Genomic DNA, 19,166 nt, shown 5'->3' on the forward strand with positions numbered 1-19,166 from the left:
AACATACAGGATATCAGAGCTGTTTTTTGTAGGCACTTCCTAACAAGCCCTTGTTAGCAGCCAGCTACTCTAGTACTCCAGGCTGTCATCAGCAAGCAGCTGGTGACAGGCCAGAAGACTTACTCTCTGCCTCCTTGCTTGTAGTTCCCTTCTAAGTCTCTGTCTTTGGTGCTCAAAGGTTGGAGGTGAACCTGGTGGGCTGGTCTTAATCAATTGTGTCTCACTTTCTCCATAGGGCTAGGTTCTGGTGGCTCTGGGTCAGCTACTTGCTGTGAGCCTTGATTAGACTGCAACTCTTGTTTTCGGTGGGTTCAGGGCTGGTCACCCAAAGAATCCCTTTATCCTGAGCCCCCAGTAGTGCTCTCAGGCTGATGCATGACACCCACTGGGGCCTGCTGGTTGCTAAGGCAACCCCAAAGCCCTGAACTTGACTGAAAGATTTGCATCGCTTAGGTAAGAAAGACCGACTTCAGAGAGAGAAGGAGCAAAGAGGATCTGGGCAAAATGCTGCTTAACATATCCTAATGGATTCTTTTGAATTTGTGGGTGGGGGGCATGCAGAATTGGGAGCATGCCCTAGGCCAGGGGTCTGCAGCCTTTTTCTAATTAAAGAGGAAAATCACATCAAAATTCAAGAGCTAAGACGGGAGCTGGTGTGAGAGAGCATGACTGAAAATAGGCTGTTTAAAGTAACTGGTAATTGACATGTTGACTAAGAATCCAGAAAGTTTCCACAGCCCAAATGCTGGTTGTTAAGAGTCCCACATTAGGAAGTTGCGCACACACAATAATACACAGGAGTGCCCTGCACAGCTGTTTTAGCATATTGGCGTAAATTTGCACTTGGATTCCTGGCAGCTATCATTTTTCTTTAAAGCATCTCAAAGAAGTCCTGTAGTCCCATACAATTTCTTGCTTGCCATTTTCCTTGTAGACTGGTTATTCCAGCATCTCACCTGGTGGTAGAAAGTGCTGTCAAGCTGCAACCAATATATGGCAACTCCGCAGGGTTTTCCAGGCAAGAGATGAACTGAGGTAGTTTGGCATTGCCTGCCTCTGCGTAGCAACCCTGGACTTCCTGGGGGTCTCCCATCCGAGAACTAACTGGGGCTGATCTTGCATAGCTTCCAAGAGCTGACAAGAACAGACTAGTCTGAGTCATCCAGTTCAGGGAAGCATCTCACCCCCCCCCCCCGCTTCCAATTTAATGTAGCAGAAATATTTCATTTTCTTTCTTGAGGATCTATATTGCTGGCCCCTGTCCTAGGTTTAGAAATGGGTTCCCTTCAGGCATGAAAGGGGATGTGTGAATTAGCTATTTCTTACTCACATGAATATCTCCCACGAAACCACAAAAATAACACAACTCATGTTTCCAAATCACACAGGCAAAGTCCTGGATCGCTCTCAGGTGCCTGACTTCTCCTGAGAGCCAGCTTAGTATAGTAGTCTGTTTGTGATACTGAGATCTGGGAGACTTAGTTTCACGTCTGCTTTTGGTGAATAGCTTTGGGCCAGCCCCAATGACCTTACAGGGTTGTTCTGAAAGTAAGATGAAGAAGGAAAAACCATGCATGCTGTTCAGAGCTCCTTGGAATGAGGGGCAAAAGAAAAGCATCTTTGTTAGACAGGATGCTGAGCAGGTCAGGTCATGTTAGTAATGGGTCAATGACAGTTTGGTGTAGTGTTAAAAGTGGTGGACTGTAATCTGGGGAGCTGTGTTTCCCCACTTCTCCTCCACATGTAGCCAGCTGGGTGACCTTGGGTCAGTCACAGGTCTCTCAGAGCTGTTCCTCTTAAGAGCAATTCTCTCAGAGCTCTCTCAGCCCCACATATCTCACAGGGTGTCGTCAGCAGAAGAAGGGAAGGAGATTGTAAGCTGATCTGAGACTCTGAAAGGCGGTGTATAGATCCAGCTTTTCTATATTGTGAAGCAACAGGCTGATACTAAATCTAGATCTGTATGTGCCACTCTCAAGGATGCAGATCCTCATTTTGCTTGACTTGTGTGAAAGCACAAAAATGTTCTTGGGCAAATTTGAGCTAGCACTGAGTGCTAGAGAGAATGGACAAGGAATGGTCCTGGATTCTCATATTGCCTTCTTGGCTCAGGTAAACTGTTGTGTTAAGGGCTGGCCTGGTATCACTGGATTGCAGCCACTGTTCTGTCTTCTACCAATGGCTTACATTGCATTGAAAGAAGTGAAAAATTTCCCAACTAACCATCTTAGGATCAGGTGCTGAACTATAGAAGTGTTGGTGGTCTGAAACTATTCAGCTATTTGGAAAATTTGTGTGTAGATTCATGGTGCTGCCTGAAAACTACAGAAAGCTTTGTGTCCTTTTTAGAGATTTAGGTCTGGTGGATAGTTTGCTCCCTGCAGCTCTGTTTGTGGTTGGTTTTGGTTCCTTTCTAACGGTTCCATGTTCTGTGTTGGTTTTTGATTGCTTTTTAAAATGGTATTTGGAAAGAGCCAATAATTACAGAGATGAGATGCCATCTACTTTCTTCATCTAGGAATCGTACTTTCATTGGACCTTTGGAGTGACCGAGGCTGACTGCTTTGGAGCAATTGAAGTTGACACTGGAGATGCCATTCTCTTTATCCCGAGGCTTCCAGAAAGCTATGCGGTTTGGATGGGGAAGTAAGTTGCCTTCTGGTTTTTCTGAATTTGTCTATAAGCTTTGTCTTTGTGTAATAGTGTGTTTGGGTTTGAAGATGTTCTTGATTTGGCACTTTCTATCTGCATGTTAGTGAACAGCGTCAGAAACTGATCCCATATCTTAAGAAACAAAACTTTGAAGGCAAGATCTGGGGGAGAGAGTGAGTGTGGAGTAGTGGTTAGAGGACTGGAGTATGATTTGGTGGGGGAGGACCAGAGTTCAAATCCCCTAGTCTGGTCCAAAATCACCCAGTGTTGTTGAAATGAATTGTGTGCTCTCAGCCTAACCTATTTTACAAGCTGGTCGTGAAGGGGAGTGAAGGAGAGCAATATGTGCCATGCAAAGCCTTTTGGAAAGAGGGTGGAATAAAAATGTGTAGACAGATATGGAATCTTTTTTTAGTTTATGGGGTGAGGGTGGCCCGTGGCCTTCCGTCGAGCAAAGCTATTGATGGTTAAGGGCTACAATTTTTTTTCCTCTGGTGCACGTGGGAGAAATGATTATGCAGCTTGATTACCCCCCCCCCCCCACACACACACACACTCTCTGCAGCCTTCTCCTTTGTAGTTATTTTTGTGCATGTGGAGATCAAAAGGAGTCTGTCCTCTCTCTGGAACCAATGGAAAAGCCAGTAGGAACCAACCCCAGGGTCCAAAATTAACTCAAGTTTGACATTCCTCCACTAATCCAATCATCTGTGTCCCTTTATCCCCTATTTACAAATTTATTGCTGTGCATATTGACAGTCTTGGTCATAATGGAAAGTTAACAGTGTAGCAGGAACTCCTTTGCATATTAGGCCATACCCCCCAGATGGAGCCAATCCTCCAAGAGCTTACAGGGTTCTTAGTACAGGGCCTACTGTAAGCTCAGGAGGATTGGCTACATTAGGGGTGTGTGGCCTAATATGCAAAGGAGTTCCTGCTACAAAAAAAGCCTTGATCATTCGAATCTACTGGCTTTGCTCCTCCTTTTATTTAACACTCAGTTTGCCCTGTTTTGGAATTCTTTTTAAATTCTGTGCTGGTTCTCTGTTGCCAGTCAAAAGGGTGAGGAATCCTTAGTCTTTATATGTCGAAAAATCAGTGGTTTCCATTGGCTGCTCGTAAGACTGAAAATCTGTGCCAGATAAGTGGGATATTTAAAATGATGTGAGTTTGCAGTAGTGTGAGGTGACCTCCAGAGCTTTGATTTGCTCCCTCAAACGCAGTACAATAGAGAGACGGCCTGGTGGTTAGAATGTCAGACTTGGATCTGGTTTGAATCCCACCCTGCTATGGAATTTTGCCAGGATCGCACATTCTGAGCTTAACCTGCCTCACGGGATTGTTGTGAGGATAAAACGAAGGAGAGAAGAATGAGGTGAGCCACTTTGTGGAGATAGTTGTAAACAGAGTAAGTAAAGCAAACAGGCCCCCAGGTATTTCTTTCTTGTTGCCTGTGAGATCAGCTTGCCTGTTTCATATCCCCCCCCCCCCCCAACTTTTTTCTGTAGTACAAATCTCTTCAGCCCTTTGGGAGCTTGGACCTATTCTTGGTTGCTTGGAAAATGGACTGTAGCCAGGATTTTTCATTTAGTGGGGCCCGGGTGTTTTTTTTGTCCACAACTCATTCGGCAATCTAGTTCGAGATCCAAGCTCGAGTCCAGTGGCACCTTTAAGACTGACAGCGTTTAATTCCGGACACACTTCAGACCAACACGGCTACCCAGGACCAGAGACCTGGGGTGGCGGTAGTGGTTCATGAGTGTTTAATCAGTAGGGACTTTCAAGTTGGGACGACAGCAAATCAGCTGGCATTTGGGAAGGGAGAATGAAGAGGGTTCAGGAACTGCCCTGCTTCTCCCCACCCTCCCGTCCGTCCGTCTCACATGGGCACACACATATGCATGCACACATGGAATTTACAGCCCTCCCCACCGTAATGCCAGGCTTTGCAAGCCACCCAGCCCAGATTCTCGGCAATCTTGGTGGGGAAGTCCACAATGGCTCCTGGCAGTCTTTCTTTTGAGCACCTAGGGACACTGCAATCCCCCCCCCTCCTGCATCAGAGCTCACCAAAAAAGCAAGCAATCACTTAGAGAAGGAAACACCTGTGGAGAAGGGAGAGCAGGAGAGAGAGACTGGCAGAGAGTAAGCTAGAGCACTATTGAGGGGGACTGACAGCCATTTGCGGCAATTTAGGCGGAGCTGCAGCTGCCTGCCTGCTGGAGGGATTGTGTGTTGGGGCGGGGGATGCTGCTGGGTGGTATAAGCCAGGGCAGAGGCCCTTCCACTGGCCATCCCTTGGTCCATCCCTATTGCTTAGGGGCAAGAGGGGCAGGCAGAGGGCCGGGTGCTTGTGCTTCTTTGTCAAAGCCCTGGTTGGAAGAGACTGAGCCAGGAGAGGCGTCCTCTGCAAGGGTAGTGGTTTGGGGTGGGAGGGGCTGTAGACAGCACCTGAGAACTTGGCAGAAGCTGAGGCAGCCAGACTCTTCTCCACCACCACCACAGGACGTGCCTTTCTAGCAAACCTGCATGGGATATTGTGAAGAAGCCCTCCAGGCAAGGGGGTCTCTCCTTCACTGGGACTATATGCAGCAAGATCCTGCTCCTAGCTTGGAAGTCAGTCGTCTAGAAAAAGCATCTGGCAAGAGAGGGTGGGGTGGGGGCAAGCACATGAGAAATAAAATAAAATTGGAAGTTGGGGGTGGTAAGCGGTGGCGCCAGGACCCTTGCATTGGTGTTGAAGCGGTGGGGCAGGGCCCTGGGGGCCACCCTCGCTGCAGGCCTGCTTGGAATTATAATTATGTTTATGCTGTGCCTAACCGGTTGCATGGTTCTGACCTCTGCAGTTTGTAGTAGAACCTGGAGCTGTTTTGTGATTGAATGTGTTGTCTTCCTTTCAGATTGGGTGGCTTCTAATTGGAGCGATTACTCTTCTTTAAGTGCTAATTTTGGAACAAGGGATGGTTGCAGCCGTTCCCACATGGCGAGCTATGCCAGGCCATATGGCAGAGGCGGGCTTTTATCACCGCATGAGGATTCTTGTCGAAGAGCTGCTCCGGCTCTGCTCTTCCTTTGCAATTTTCATTTGTTCTTTTGCTTGTGTTTACTTGGAATGTTCTGTTAAAAAAAAAACCCCACAGACTTGAGCTTGCACAGCCTGGCTTCCCCTTGACACGTGCTTCTGTCTTATCTGAGCTGTAGCCCTTCCTGTGCTGTGGGATGGCAAACGGCAGATTTGCAAGAAGGATTTGACCTGCATTTTGCTGTCTGTCCCATTCTGCAAATGGCAGCTTCCATAACATGCTCTCTGTCTTTTTCCATATGTGGTGAAACTTATGGAGGTAGTTTTGAGTTTTATTTACAGCTGCCAGAATGGCCACGGAAGAAAAGAAGGGCTCAGGAAAACCTGGGGGGGTAGCTTTGTTGCTGGAATTGACGTAATATCCGAGAACTCTTAGGAGCAGTTTTCAAGTGGTTTGGTAAATTTAACAAAACATTGGATTTCAGGCTTCTTGCCCTCTTCTGGAATAAGAAAATGTGACAAAACTTCCTTATGCTTCATAGAAACCTTTGTAAACTATAGGTGCTGTATTTTTGGTCTTTTAGGGGATATAAATTAATTTTGTTTTAAGAACGATAAAACTATCCAATATGTGTCCTGACCTGGATAGCCCAGTCTTGTCAGATTGCAGAAATTGAGCTGGGTGAGCCCTGTCTAATGGGAGACCAAGGAATACAGAGGTAGACAATGGCAAACCACACATAGTGTGAATATGCTGTTCAGCAGCCACTGTACAAGCACTTTGTTGTTTGTCTTCATGATTCCTCAGCTGTTTTCATGCATGAGCCCAACTTGTCTGATGAGCAACAGGTGGGATATGGGCCTGTGGCTTGGTGATAGAGAAGCAGCTTGGCAAACAGGAAGTTCCCTCTTCAGTTGCCCATGTTGCTGCTTAAAAGGATGAGGTCGGAGGTGATGTAGAAGACCTTTACCTGAGTCCCTGGAGACCCATTTTCTGTTCACAATAGACGGCACTGACCTTGATAAATCAAAGGTCCAACTTAGTTGAAGGATGCTTCCTGTGTTTGGGTGGATTAATAACTCATTTGTGAGCTGCTTGGTGGCAAACAGGGACCAGTGTCTTCTTCTGTGGTGCGCACCTGGATATGCATTTTTCAATCCAAATTAGCATTAAAAGAGAGTCAGATGTAATTTGTCTTGCATTAGAGTCAGCTTTGTTTACTCTGCTGAGGCTGGCTTCAAAAGGAAATATGGGAAAGGAACTGTCCTTGGTGCTGATGAAAAACAAAGCTCCTTTGGTTATGTGGCACTCGACTCAGGTGTCTTGGATCTCTGAGTGACGTCTGGTGTCCTTGATGATCCCATTGAGGGATGTTCAGATTTTTTTTTTAAAATAGCAGATTAGTATTTTGGTGTATTCGAAAAAGGGTAGTTATAAGCAAAGGGGGCAAGAGAGAAGGAAGCCCTGCTAGATCATGCCCCTGAATTGTGTGTATGCATGCATCATAGAAACTCTGGATATTTTGCTATATATAAAACTTTCCTGAATATACCTTTAAAAAGGAAACAACTGAATAAGACCGTTTAGTTGAAATAAGTTTGGTCTACATTTTTTTACTTATTTCCTTACTTTGGTCTATATGATATTTTGTGTGTCTTATATCTTGTGTATTTACTAAAGCAAAATTGTTTTATTAGGATTATCTATCATTTTAGTAATAGATTTTATCTGGTCCTCAACCTTTTCTCATTTATCATTTGGTGTATTGGTTGTGGGTTTATTACTACCTCCTTTTTTTTTTTGGCCGTTGTGGGGACTGTCAAAACAATTTGGATGAGTCTTTTATTGAAGCAGAGGCTGTGCCCAAGAGACTGTGGTGTGACTTCAGGCATGGCTTTCTGGTTCCTAATTGACACACTTGGGCTTGGTTCAGCTACTTTGGGTCCTCAGTGGGGAGAAAGGCAGGGCATGAATGAAGTAAATAAATCATGCCAAGCTCGGAAGTTTGATTTTTTTGGTTTGGTGAGAAACACAAATGAGCAAAGTCAGGTTTGCAGTCAGCCAGCAAACAAGAACTGGAAGCCATGGCTTGGTTTTAATGGGTGTGCTGGTCTTGTTTGGTGTGGTGTCCAAGTTAGGAAAGCATACAGAGGTGTCAAAGTCATTTGTTATGAGGGATGGATTTGACATAAATGAGACCTTGTCGGGCCAGGCCATGTTTGTCATAAAATATAATGCCAGATAGCGGAGATATAAACTTTATAAAGAGTGTAGTCAAATACAGTTAAAAGTGTTTTTTTTTAACTTAAAATAAAACATGCTCAAAACATTAGCATGCTAGCAATATTTTGTTTAACAGTCTCTGATAACTGACACCTCTTGCTTGTGCTTTAGCAGTCTTGAGTATGCTGTTCAGTTGTGCATCTGCAAGTTGCAAACCTAATTTTGATTTATTGACATTCATTGCAGAAATCTCAAGGTCAATACTTTGAGCCTAAGACCCAGAGGAAAACATAAAATGACTGGGCATTGTGAGGTCTTGTACATAAATTGCTTCATGTACTGGTCAAGAACATGTGAAAGCACCATGACACAGACTGAGGGCTGTCTGTCTACAAAACTGTCTTCCCTAGAAAAAATAACGACTCCTGTGTGTCAGTGCGAGAATAGAGAGACAGCCATATATAGTGGTCAGTGTCAGCTTACTATCTGGGAAGTCTAAGTTCAAAATCCCCAAAGGAAAATTTGAAAGAAAAATAAAAGGAAATGTGCTGTGTAAACTTGGTCTGGACACACACTCTCAGCCTAATCCTGGCTTTTTAATCCTCTTCTAAATAGTTCACATGTTTTCCTGCTGAGAAAGACTGGAGACATGAAAAGAGTGATACAGGTGGAGGCAAACCCAGTTGCACCCAGGAGACTCCTGGCATAATGAGCCAACAAAACTCTGTCTCTCTCTCTGTAGCAAAGCAAAAAGCTCATACCTTGAATAAAATGTTGCTGGTTTAAAAAGTGCTTTCTTTATATCTCTCCCATGAGATTGATCAAGGGAAGTGGATAAAGGAAACTCTCCTCTTTCCCTCTCTCCCCTGGGTACGAGGAGGGGGAGAAGCCTCAGCCAACAGAAGGATGAGAGGCTTGGCTCAGTAGCTCTGTATTGTGACTGAGAGAACCTGGCAACCCATGCTCTCTCGATCACACTGCAAAGCTAAAGAACCAAGCTCTTCCATTGCCTGAGGCTCCTCCTCCCTCCTCCTTCCTTTGGAAAGAGAGAGAAGGAAGAGGGAAAGTGTGAGAGGTTGCTTGGCTCGGCTACCTCATCACAGGGGAGAAATTTAAAAATTATGACTGAAAGCAGGTGAGGAAGAAGGAAGCAGATGATGGCCAGTTGCTGGTGATTCTGATAGGAGCCCTATGGAGAGTGGATTAGGCCTGTGGACCAGATTAGGCCTGTTGACACCCCTGACCTAACAGTTGTCACTTTGTCTCTGCAGTGAGTGCTGTATTGTGGAGATGAGAATTAGTGTAAGAAAGGTGAAATATGGAAGCAGGCAAGCAGTGTCCTATATATTTGGTAGTTGCAGTTGTGGTTCTAAATCAGGGTGTCCCCAAACCTTTGTGGAGGTGGTGGAATTCCAACATTTTGGAATTTGGAGAAGCAGAAGTGAGCAGCACCACAAAAAACCTGCCACAGGGAATAGGCACAGGCACAAAAACTTCAGGGTGTGGGTTACTGCCTAAGTGTTCTTCTCGGATGAAGACAGCTGTTTCCAAATGGCTGCTCCCTGCAGACTCAAAGGTGATGCCTCCTGGACTTTTCTACAACACTTGCTGATCCAACGGAGCAGAAGACAGTCTTTGCTTTGGGGAAGAGATGCTTCAGGGAAGGAAGCAAGAGACACCTGAAAACATATTGGTGGGTTGGGCACTGTGATGCCCACAAGTTCTACATTGGGACCCCACCCGTTGTTGAATCCTCGTTCATGCAACCTGTCAATTGGTAGGAAGGTTGAAATGGCATGGTCTGTACCAGTTCTCCTCCAGTAGAGAGCTTTTCTAGGACAACTCTTGACAGAATTTCTTTGGCTTAAGGACCTGGTTGTAACATTTGGAAGCCAGATTAGTTTTTCATCCTTCAGGGTTTCATGTTTTGATGGCTTCATTTTTCTAATTTGTGTTACCATCAAACTTAATCCCTAACCTTTTTCACAGTACCTTCCTTGTGACACCAGGCTTCTCACCTGCACAAATAAATACCTTAGTTGTCATCAGTAGAACAAAACCAAAAAACTTACCTCCGACTCTAAGCCAACCTGTTGTGATTTCATCGTTGCTTTAAGAAGCTCTATTTTATTGGAATATTTGGAACCAGAATAGTTCACTTCAGTTGCCTTTATTGGCATTAAACCAGAATAGAAAGGAACTAGTTAAGAAGTGATCCCTGACCTGGGATGCCCAGGCTAGCCTGATCTCATCAGATCTTAGAAGCTAAGCAGGGTTGGCCCTCGATTAGTACTTGGATAAAGGTAAAATAAAGGTAGTCTCCTATGCAAGCACCAAGCATTTCCGACTCTGGGGTGACATCGCATCACGACGTTTTCACGGCAGACTTTTTACAGGGTGGTTTGCCATTGCCTTCCCCAATCATCTACACTCCCTCCCCTCCAGCAAACTGGGTCCTGGGTACAAGTACTTGGATAGGAAACCACAAAGGAATATCAGGGTTGTGATGTGGAGTCAGCAGTGGCAAACCATCTCTGAGCGTCTCTTGCCTTGAAAACCCCATGGGGTCTTCATAATTCAGTTGTGATGATGTCACTTCCCATCAACTGTTAAGAAGTGAATTTGTCCACTACCATGGGAGGGTAGAAAGTTGACTTATAAACAAGCAATGACAAGAACTTCATGCACGTCCCTTTTTATGTCATTCAGCACAGCATATTATGATGTGAAATGAACTTTGTATAAACTGAGGGTGGCAATTATGGTAAAATCATATCTGAAAATACCAGCAACAGCAATGAAATCCCTATGTGCCATGGTAATCTGGTGCCTGGGATTTGTTGAGTCCTGCTGTAGGGTGGGTGCTACCACGGTTGCCAACTTGGGATTGGGAATTCCTGGAGATATGGGGAGAGGGAGTTTGAAGAGGACAGGGTTCGGGGAGAAGAGGAACCTCAATGGGATATAATGCAGTACAGTCCAGAAGAAGAAGAGTGGGTTTTTATACCCTGCTTTTCTCTACCCTAAGGAGTCTTAAAGCAGCTTACAGTCACCTTCCTTTCCTTTCCCCACCACAGGCAGGTGGGACTGAGAGAGTTCTGAGAGAGCTGTGACTGACCCAAGGTCACCTAGCAGGCTTCATGTCAAGGAGGAAGGGGGAATCAAACTCAGTTCTCCAGATTAGAGTTAGCCGCTTTTAACCCCTGCACCATGCTGGCACTCAAAATCCTCCTCCAAAGCAACCATTTTCTCCAGAGCAGCTGAGCTCTGTGCTCTGGAGATCTGTTGTAGTTTCGAGAGATCTCTGACCTCCACCTGGAGATTGGCAAGCAGAGGTGCCACAGTAGCAAAAACTCAACAACAGATTTTGTCATAGTTTATGAGGGGCTTTTTAAAAGGGCAGTGTCAGGAACAAAGATCTCCTGAATTTTGGCTTCCCTTCTGTAGATACAGTTTGTTTCATTTTTAGATGAAGGCACGCTTTGAAATGTTGAACGCCCTCTTAACTGATGCCTTTATGAGTAATCAGAAGCAATAAAATTTCCCATCTTGCTGTAGAATTTTATGTAGAGGGAGCAGCTAGTTCAAACGTTGCTTCGTGGCCAGCAGGAGTGTTAAAATTTCCTTTCTCCTGCCATGCTCTGGGTTGTGTTAGAAAACCATTTATCTGGGTTTTTAAAAAAAGAAAAGAAAAAAGAACTTGTTTACAGATGGACACAGTGCTAGATTACAAATTTGATTATGAATATTGCAATTATCTTAGCCTCGCCAGCTGCATCACATTTCTTTGAGTGGGCCGTTTCTGTCTGCGAGCCAGCAGGCTTTCCAGAGATGAATGCAATCTAAAAATAATCATTGAAATAATACCTGTGAAAGAAGGGGGACAGTCGTTGTGAATTGCACCAGCAAATGAAAGTTGGATTCGGGACCTGGGGTGGTGGTGGGGGGGGGTAAGCCCTAAAACCTTGCTTGATGACTTAATGCAATCTGTTGCTATCCTTCAGGAATTTGCACACCTGCTGATTCGTTTCAGTCAGGAGGGGCTTTATCTATGGGGTGCTAAATTTTCCACAATGACTTTCTGGGGGAAAGTTTCCATTTCTGAAACTACATTTTCATTTAACTGAATAGTATTTATTTGAGAAACATTGGCCCTGTGCCTCCCGCTCACCACCCCTCGCAGTAAGATTCTCCGGATTGCAATATAAATCAATATTACGAAATCGTACATTTTTAAAAAAATTATGCCTGCTACTAAAAATAATAATTGTGTATGGGCATTACTTAAAAAAAGCAGCATTAGTTATTTTTTTAAAAGCGTGAGAAAAACAGATAAAGCGGGGGAGAGTCATATGTACCTCATTTAATGAGTATAAAGCCAGGGGGAGCAAACTATTAACTACAACAAGCAACAGCTGCTAATAATAAACCAGCAAAGGGCCTGAGCAAATGAATGTTTGCCTGATCTGTTGCGTTTCTAGCACTAGGTGCAATCGAGGAGGGTATTCCACATCTGGGGTGCCACTGCTGAAAAGGCCCTGATCTTCATAGCATTTGGCCTAGTCCTTATTTAACGATGACAAGCAAAGCTTAGATTGCCCAGGCTAACCTGATCTTCTCCAATCTTGAAAGCTAAGCAGGGTCATCCCTGGCTGCTATTCGGTTGAGAGACCTGTGAGAAATACCAGGGTCATGATGCGGAGGCAGGCAATGGCAAACCACCTCTAAAGGTCTCTGGCCTTGAAGACCCTGTGGGGTCACCATAAGTCAGCTGTAACTTGACAGCAATTTTTATCTCCAAAGCAGAACTTGAGAGATGAAGTAATATAGTGGATATAGTGCCATACAAACTAGGCAGTTTGGAAATTGTCTTCTCCCCCCCTCCCCCCAAGTTACCATAACTGTTTCTTGGAAGCACCTGGAAATTAGTGTGTTTATGCTTAACCAGGAAATAATTATCTTTAATCTAAAGCAGGAAATAACAGGAGGCATCTATAAAACTCCATATACAAATTTTAAGCTGTATTAAGTGAACCTTGATCCCCACCCCACCCCCAAATTAATTCAACTTCTATCCATGAGAGATGAATCCAGCAAATACAAATAACATCAGAAGCTTTTGTTTCGGCAAACAAATGTGCTAAATTGGATCCCAGTCTGCATGTTATTGATCAGTTTTTCAGTTCAGTCTTTTCTATGCCAGTGTGATGGGGCGGCTGGAGTGCTGGAGGACTAGGATCTGGGAGGCCCAGGTTTGAATCCCTACTCTGCCATGTGGGCTTCTTGGGGGACCTCGGTCAGTTCTCCTCTCTCAGCCTAATCTCCCTTACAGGGTTGTTTGTTAGGAGGATAAGAATGGACGGAGGGGAGAATGATATTGTAAGACTCTTTGGGTCCCCTTGAGGGGGAAAAGAGCAAGATATAAGCATTGAAATCAGTACAAAAGTAAATTCTGCCACTGTTCATGTTTGGAAGTTGTCCTGCTTTATTTCCTGCTTTAGCATTGTCTGACACTCCTTTGAATCCAAAAGGAGGAACCGTTGAGTACAGTAGGATGGATTACGGTTCTCCTCTTTGTTTTTTTCTGCTCACCCAAGTGCCAGTTCCTGGTACGTAAGCGGTCTCTACCTCAGAATGTCTGATTGACGGTTTCCAATGCTGTTCTGGAATCTTTTGCTCTTGTAGGCTTCAGTTTTGTTAATTAATGCTGTACCTGCCATTTACTTCACCTTAATTATAACTGACAGACGGAGTCAGTGTATTGATTGAAGTTATTTCTGAAGCAAACCATACTGTACGGCAGCTGGTCCATGCGCCGCATATGGCACGATAACTTAATTGCCTTTCAGGGAAATATTGCTGGAATGTCCTGGAGTGAAGGAAGAGTTGCCTTGAGCTTTCCAGCTTTTCCCTTTCTCTTCGTTTCTTGCTTTTTAAAGAGGTGAAATGTCTCTGGTTGGTGCTCTCTTATATTCCTGCTGTGTGCCTCTTCTATTTCTGGATCATTTAAGTGAGGGTGCAAATGTCTTCTTTGTCCTAAGCATTGAACAAGCTGGTAGGAAATAAGCCAGATTTTTTGCCCCAAGTCTGGATGTAAAATTCTTTCAGGGGGCCACAGTGGGAAGGCATCTAGTGTCCCGGCACCACTGATGGACCTCCTGATGGTACATGAGGTTTTTTTGACCACTGTGTGATGCAGAGTGTTGGACTGGATGGGCCATTGGCCTGATCCAACATGGCTTCTCTTATCTTAGGAACTGCATGCCCATACACAGGAGAGCAATAAATTCCATATCTCTGGAATCTTACCCTTACTGTTGAGCATTCAGTCTTCTGATGCTTGCAGGTGTGGAGTTCGTAGTGGCGTTTTGCTCTCACACTTCCTGGTCTCAAAACAGTGCGCAAAATACTTTGGCCATAGTCATTGGTGGTTTATTGCATCATTAAAATTTGATGCTGGCTGCATTCAGGTTCCCATTTCAACTGAGGCTAAATAAAAAAAGTACACGAGCCCAGCTTGTGTTGGGGTTGTGTGTGTGTCTGGCTCCTCCTACCTCCCCACCTTTCCCTTCTCTTGCAATAAAGGGATGAGGGGGAGGGGGTGTTAACAATAACTTCAGTTACCCACAACATAAAAATTCAGATGCAGGGCTTATTTGGAATTAGATTTTCTTTCCCACAAGGCACAATTCTTTAAGACGATAGTTCAGGATACTGACTATTGGGAAGAAAAGCAGCTATAGTTAACTTGATGCCAACATTTATATGTCATTGATAACCCGAGTTTGTCATAAACCACCAGGCACCTAAGCTAGGGTTGCCAACTGGGGATGGTCGAACAGGCTGTGTTCAGAAGTCTGTTGTTTTAAATAAGCAAAACTGAGGAGATTTGGAACTCTGGAGACTTGGCCCCTGAGGGGTTAAGTGGTAGTTTCTGGGGTAGTGAGAGCAAAGGATGGGTGGAATAGTGGGCATCTGTGACCTTTGGCTTGATAGTGGAGTCTGATTAAAGGTAGTGGTCTTGGTGGAGACAGTGAAGAAAGAGGCCAAAAGCTCTGAAGCCAAGGAGGAAGAGATCATGTCTCCTCCCTTCTGTCTTTTGGATGCTCTCAGATGACTATAGCAATAGTCCTCTTTCTTGGTAACAGTGTCTTGGGCTCAGTGTTGTGTTGCCAAATCCAGGTTGGGAAATTCCTGAAGATTTGAAGGTGGAACCTTGGGGAGGGCAGAGTTTGAGGGGGGGGGGGAGAAGTCAGCAGGGTGTAATGCCATCATCTTCCCTCTGTAGTTTTTAGCTGTTTTCTACAGGGGAAGTGATGTTGTTGATTGTGATCAATGCAAACTGGTTGCAATATATGCTTAAGAGCAAAACGTACTGCTTCAAGCTACACAGGCAAGTCTACTGTCCACAGTGAACAATTTCTATCCTTTAAAGTTAAGTAGGCTGGTTCAAGTGGGATGCTTATGTTTCCATGTTTTTCTGTAGGCTGCAGATTCCAGGGGCTCCCCAGGCAAATTTAATGGAAACACATTTTCCTCCTTCTCAGGTGTGGCAGATCTGCGTTCTCACCAAAAAGCACATTTCTGTAGACTTAAAAAAAAAAAGATTTCTACAATTAAGGCCAGCCTGGAACCTTTGTAATTCAAAAGGCATCTTCCTCCAATATGATTCCTTGGGGCTGTTCCTTTCCCTTCATTTCCCCCCATCCGCAGTAAGATTTAGCCTTTTCCTCCATCAGGAACATTTTCCCTATTTCTGTTTACATGTTAAAGCTCCAGCTAATAGTTCTGCACACTTCTTGCATAGGATAGTTGTTGGGCTTGTAATCCAGCAAGGCTTGCCTGTTGGTGGCATCTCCACTGGGGACCTGTCCGTGTGACTGCTGCGGTTTACCCTGGCAAGTCTTCGCCTTGAATTCGCTACCAAGAATGCAACATTATCATTGAACGTCTGCCCCAAACTGCCAGTAAGAAACAACAAAAAAGGACCTAAAAGCTGGACTCCAGACAAAGCAGCTTTATTTACATTGGTTTGTCTTTTATATATGTATATGAAGAACAGATCTGGGGCATGTGTGGGATGCAGTCCTTGTACCTGAAGGTCATCAATGAACTCCTTAATACTAAGTTTGAACTCCTTCATACTAAGTTTGATGCCTAGTTGCTTTGTGTTACTGTTTCAAGGGTTTGGGGGATGGAAGAAGCTCAGGATCTGGGTGGGATGTACAGTATAAAGCAGGGTTGTCAAATGTCCAGCCCGTGGCCAGAACCGGCCTCCCTTGGGCTTTAACCAGGTTCCCAGGACTCTTTTCTCCCCCCCCTCCTTCCCCTCCTGTCCTCACCATTTGAAGCTCTGAGGCTGACCAAGTTCCCTGCTCTTTCTGTTCCCTGACTGTTCTGCCTTGTGTTTACAGGCTGCAGCAGGAACCAAAACTGCAAGGAAAATGTGGAATGGAGTTTCCATTAAGGTCTTTGTGCCCAGATACATAGGGCCCAGAGACCTTAATGGAAAATCCATTCCATGTTTTCTTCGCAACTTTGTCTGTGCTGCAATGTGTTTCAATAGAGTGGAGATCACTTTCACTTTCAGTGTTCCTATATAGCCAGCTGATGTGCATGCTTCCTGGAGTTATGTCCTCTCAAATAAAGGGTTGATACTTTGAACCAATTTGCCTCTGCTGAATGGACTTGACCCACCTTTCCATTGTAAATAAAATATTGGAAAAGTTTAAGTGTGTTTGAATTTTAAGTTAAAAATAATACTTTTAATTGTGTTCATATGTGTCCTTTATAAAGTTTATGTCTTCTGTACCTCACATTACATTTTATGACACACATGGCCCAGCCCCACAAAGTCCCATTTGTGTCAGATCCAGCCTCCTAACAAATGCATTTGATACCCCTGTCTGTCAGAAGCCCCTTGTAATGTGAGGAGAAGGGGTTGCCTACCCCCTGCCATTTTTAGAAGTCCCTGTTTAGGAATTGCGGATAGGCACAAATTGTGTTCCCTCTAAGCTGCAGAGTCTTGTGAGCAAAAATTGTACTTTGTGAGCTACTGGCATTAAAGTTGTGAAATGCTGCATAAATTATTGTGCTTTGTGGTTATCCTTCCTGATCTGAGACAAAAAATGTGTGAGCTGGAGGCTAAAAATCGGTGAGCTAGCTCATGTTAACTCAGCTTAGAGCGAATGCTTGGCACGGAAGTGGTGCTACTTTCTGCAGCAACAATAATAAAAGAAAAACCAATCCTGCGAAGGAGGTTATCAGAGAGAACCTGCCCCAGGATAAAAAGAGGGGGTTTCTGAATCCAAGTCTCCTAGAAAACTCTCATTCTTCTGCCAGTTTTTCATTATCTTCGGATGTTCATTTGAAAACACTGAAAAACAGAGCTGCCTCTGCTGCAGAAGTCTCAGTCCAGGGGGAGTCATTTCCAGACGGGCCAGAGTTCCTCCAGTAGCTTTTCTTTCAGGTTACTTTCCTGATGTTCTCTGGTGTACTGCAATAAATGCTTAATCGCTTTTGTTTGATTTTATTCCCCTTGTCTTAAGCGGAGGTGTACCATCTGTGCCTGTCTGAAAGGTTCAAAACGTATTTTGTAGAACGGTGTGTCTCGCCTTGGCGGACGTCATTTCTCTTCCCGCTTTCTCAGCGGTCTGTTTTTGTGCACGGCCTGACTGTGACCCAGATTTAGAACCCTCACAATGTTTTCTACCCTGTGGCTTCCCAGCCCACCTCTAGACACCTGGTAATGTGCCCATAAAGCACCTGCTGCTCATTTGTGGAAGGTGAAGGGGCTTCATTGCCATGCCAGCATGAGAAACAGTCCATGGCACAGCCAGGTCTAATGGGAGATGTTTAATATTGTGTAACTTTTCTCCCTTTCTCTTTTGCCTGGAAAATTTGGAAGAGAAAGCTTCCTCACTATACATGGAAGAAGCGGTGTGTGTATGCGTGCATACGCTTTTATATTTGGCTTCCTTGGAAACATCTGTTAGTGCCTACTAAAGTCCCCCATGTTGTTCTTCCTAGCCGGTCTTGACACCCTCTTGTTTAGTTAACACTTTGCCATCTGTGCATCTGATGTTACTCTAATGAGGAGCAGGCGTGTTGGTGAGCGTCTTGACAGCGTTTAAAATGCCCCTCTCGCCTTGCTCCCATTTTTCATGCCTTGTTGATGGCTTCCTGCTTGGCTCACAGGGTTACACTTTGCATTTTCCCCCCCTTTCCGAATGAAGCTTTTTACCCTCTCTCCAAAATTAAGGTAGCATAGTGCCATTTCTAGAGTCTGTGCATCTCCCCCCTCCCCCGGTGTGTATTGTCAATTTGTTTAGTTTTTGTTATCCTCCATCTTGTTCTGCAGGACGCATCCCAAGAGGGCATGCAGCTTTTGGAAGAATTAGCACAGAAAAATGTAACTGTCTGAACAGTCAGACTGGTTAAAGCCAGTGGCTGTCTTCAGTGGTAAAGAAGCAAACTCTTGGGAGGAGGAATCCCAACCTCCAGGTGGGACATGGGGATCCCCAGGAATTAGAGCTCACCTGCAGACTAAAGAGAGCAGGTCTCCTGGAGGAAAATGGATGCTTTGGAGGGTGGGAATAAGTTTTCATTTTTCCCAAAGGAAACACTGAAAATTATGGGAAGCTGTGTGAGAGGGGAACCTCCTACGAATAATTTTCTCTCTCTTGGAACGAGTTAAATGTGTGGGTTTTTTTTTTTTAAATGAAGTTTCACTCCACATATGTATTATAGAGATCAACAATGTAGTTTTAACTGGATGTTAATTGTTTAAATGTGACTAACGTTGTATGCTGTGAAGATAGTCACAGAGGGCAGCAGTGAAGGGCAGCGTATAAATCTAGTCTCCTCCTCCTCCCCCCATGTGAGACAGTTCAAGTGCAATCTTTCCCTGTCCCACTATTCTGATTCTCCGACATGCTGAGCATCATGGGCATGACAAAAGCATTTTTTAGCCAAAGGCCCTAGGATGTATAGAAATTATTATAGCTGTATGAGTTGAAAAGTAAAAATCTGAAAAGCCAAGCGTGTGATCCATGTAATACCTTTGATTAGGAATAATTGGTTAATACATTAACAAAGCACAAGGTTTTGAGCTCTCCAAAAGTGTTGATCAGGCTATATGTTGCAAAATTGAAAAAAAAAAGAAAATGCAGATTGATCCCCCCCTCATATTATGGGCAAGACTAGGTCTTAAAATCATGACCGTGAAAAAAATCTGCTTTTTCTAGCCTTTTAAAACATTTTTGTAAC

General features: G+C 44.4%; 1 protein-coding gene across 2 annotated transcripts in view; it reads left to right on the forward strand.

Annotated features, from left to right (window-relative positions):
* The window catches only part of PEPD (peptidase D), a 288,484-nt gene that overhangs the window by 95,540 nt on the left and 173,778 nt on the right, over positions 1-19,166 (forward strand). For both annotated transcript variants that reach the window (XM_060254148.1, XM_060254147.1), the window contains one exon: positions 2,519-2,646. In XM_060254148.1, coding sequence (XP_060110131.1) covers positions 2,519-2,646 — 128 coding nt within the window. The remainder of the gene's footprint in view (positions 1-2,518; positions 2,647-19,166) is intronic.

This window comes from Heteronotia binoei, chromosome 14, assembly GCF_032191835.1.
Source record: "Heteronotia binoei isolate CCM8104 ecotype False Entrance Well chromosome 14, APGP_CSIRO_Hbin_v1, whole genome shotgun sequence".
NCBI lineage: Eukaryota > Metazoa > Chordata > Lepidosauria > Squamata > Gekkonidae > Heteronotia > Heteronotia binoei.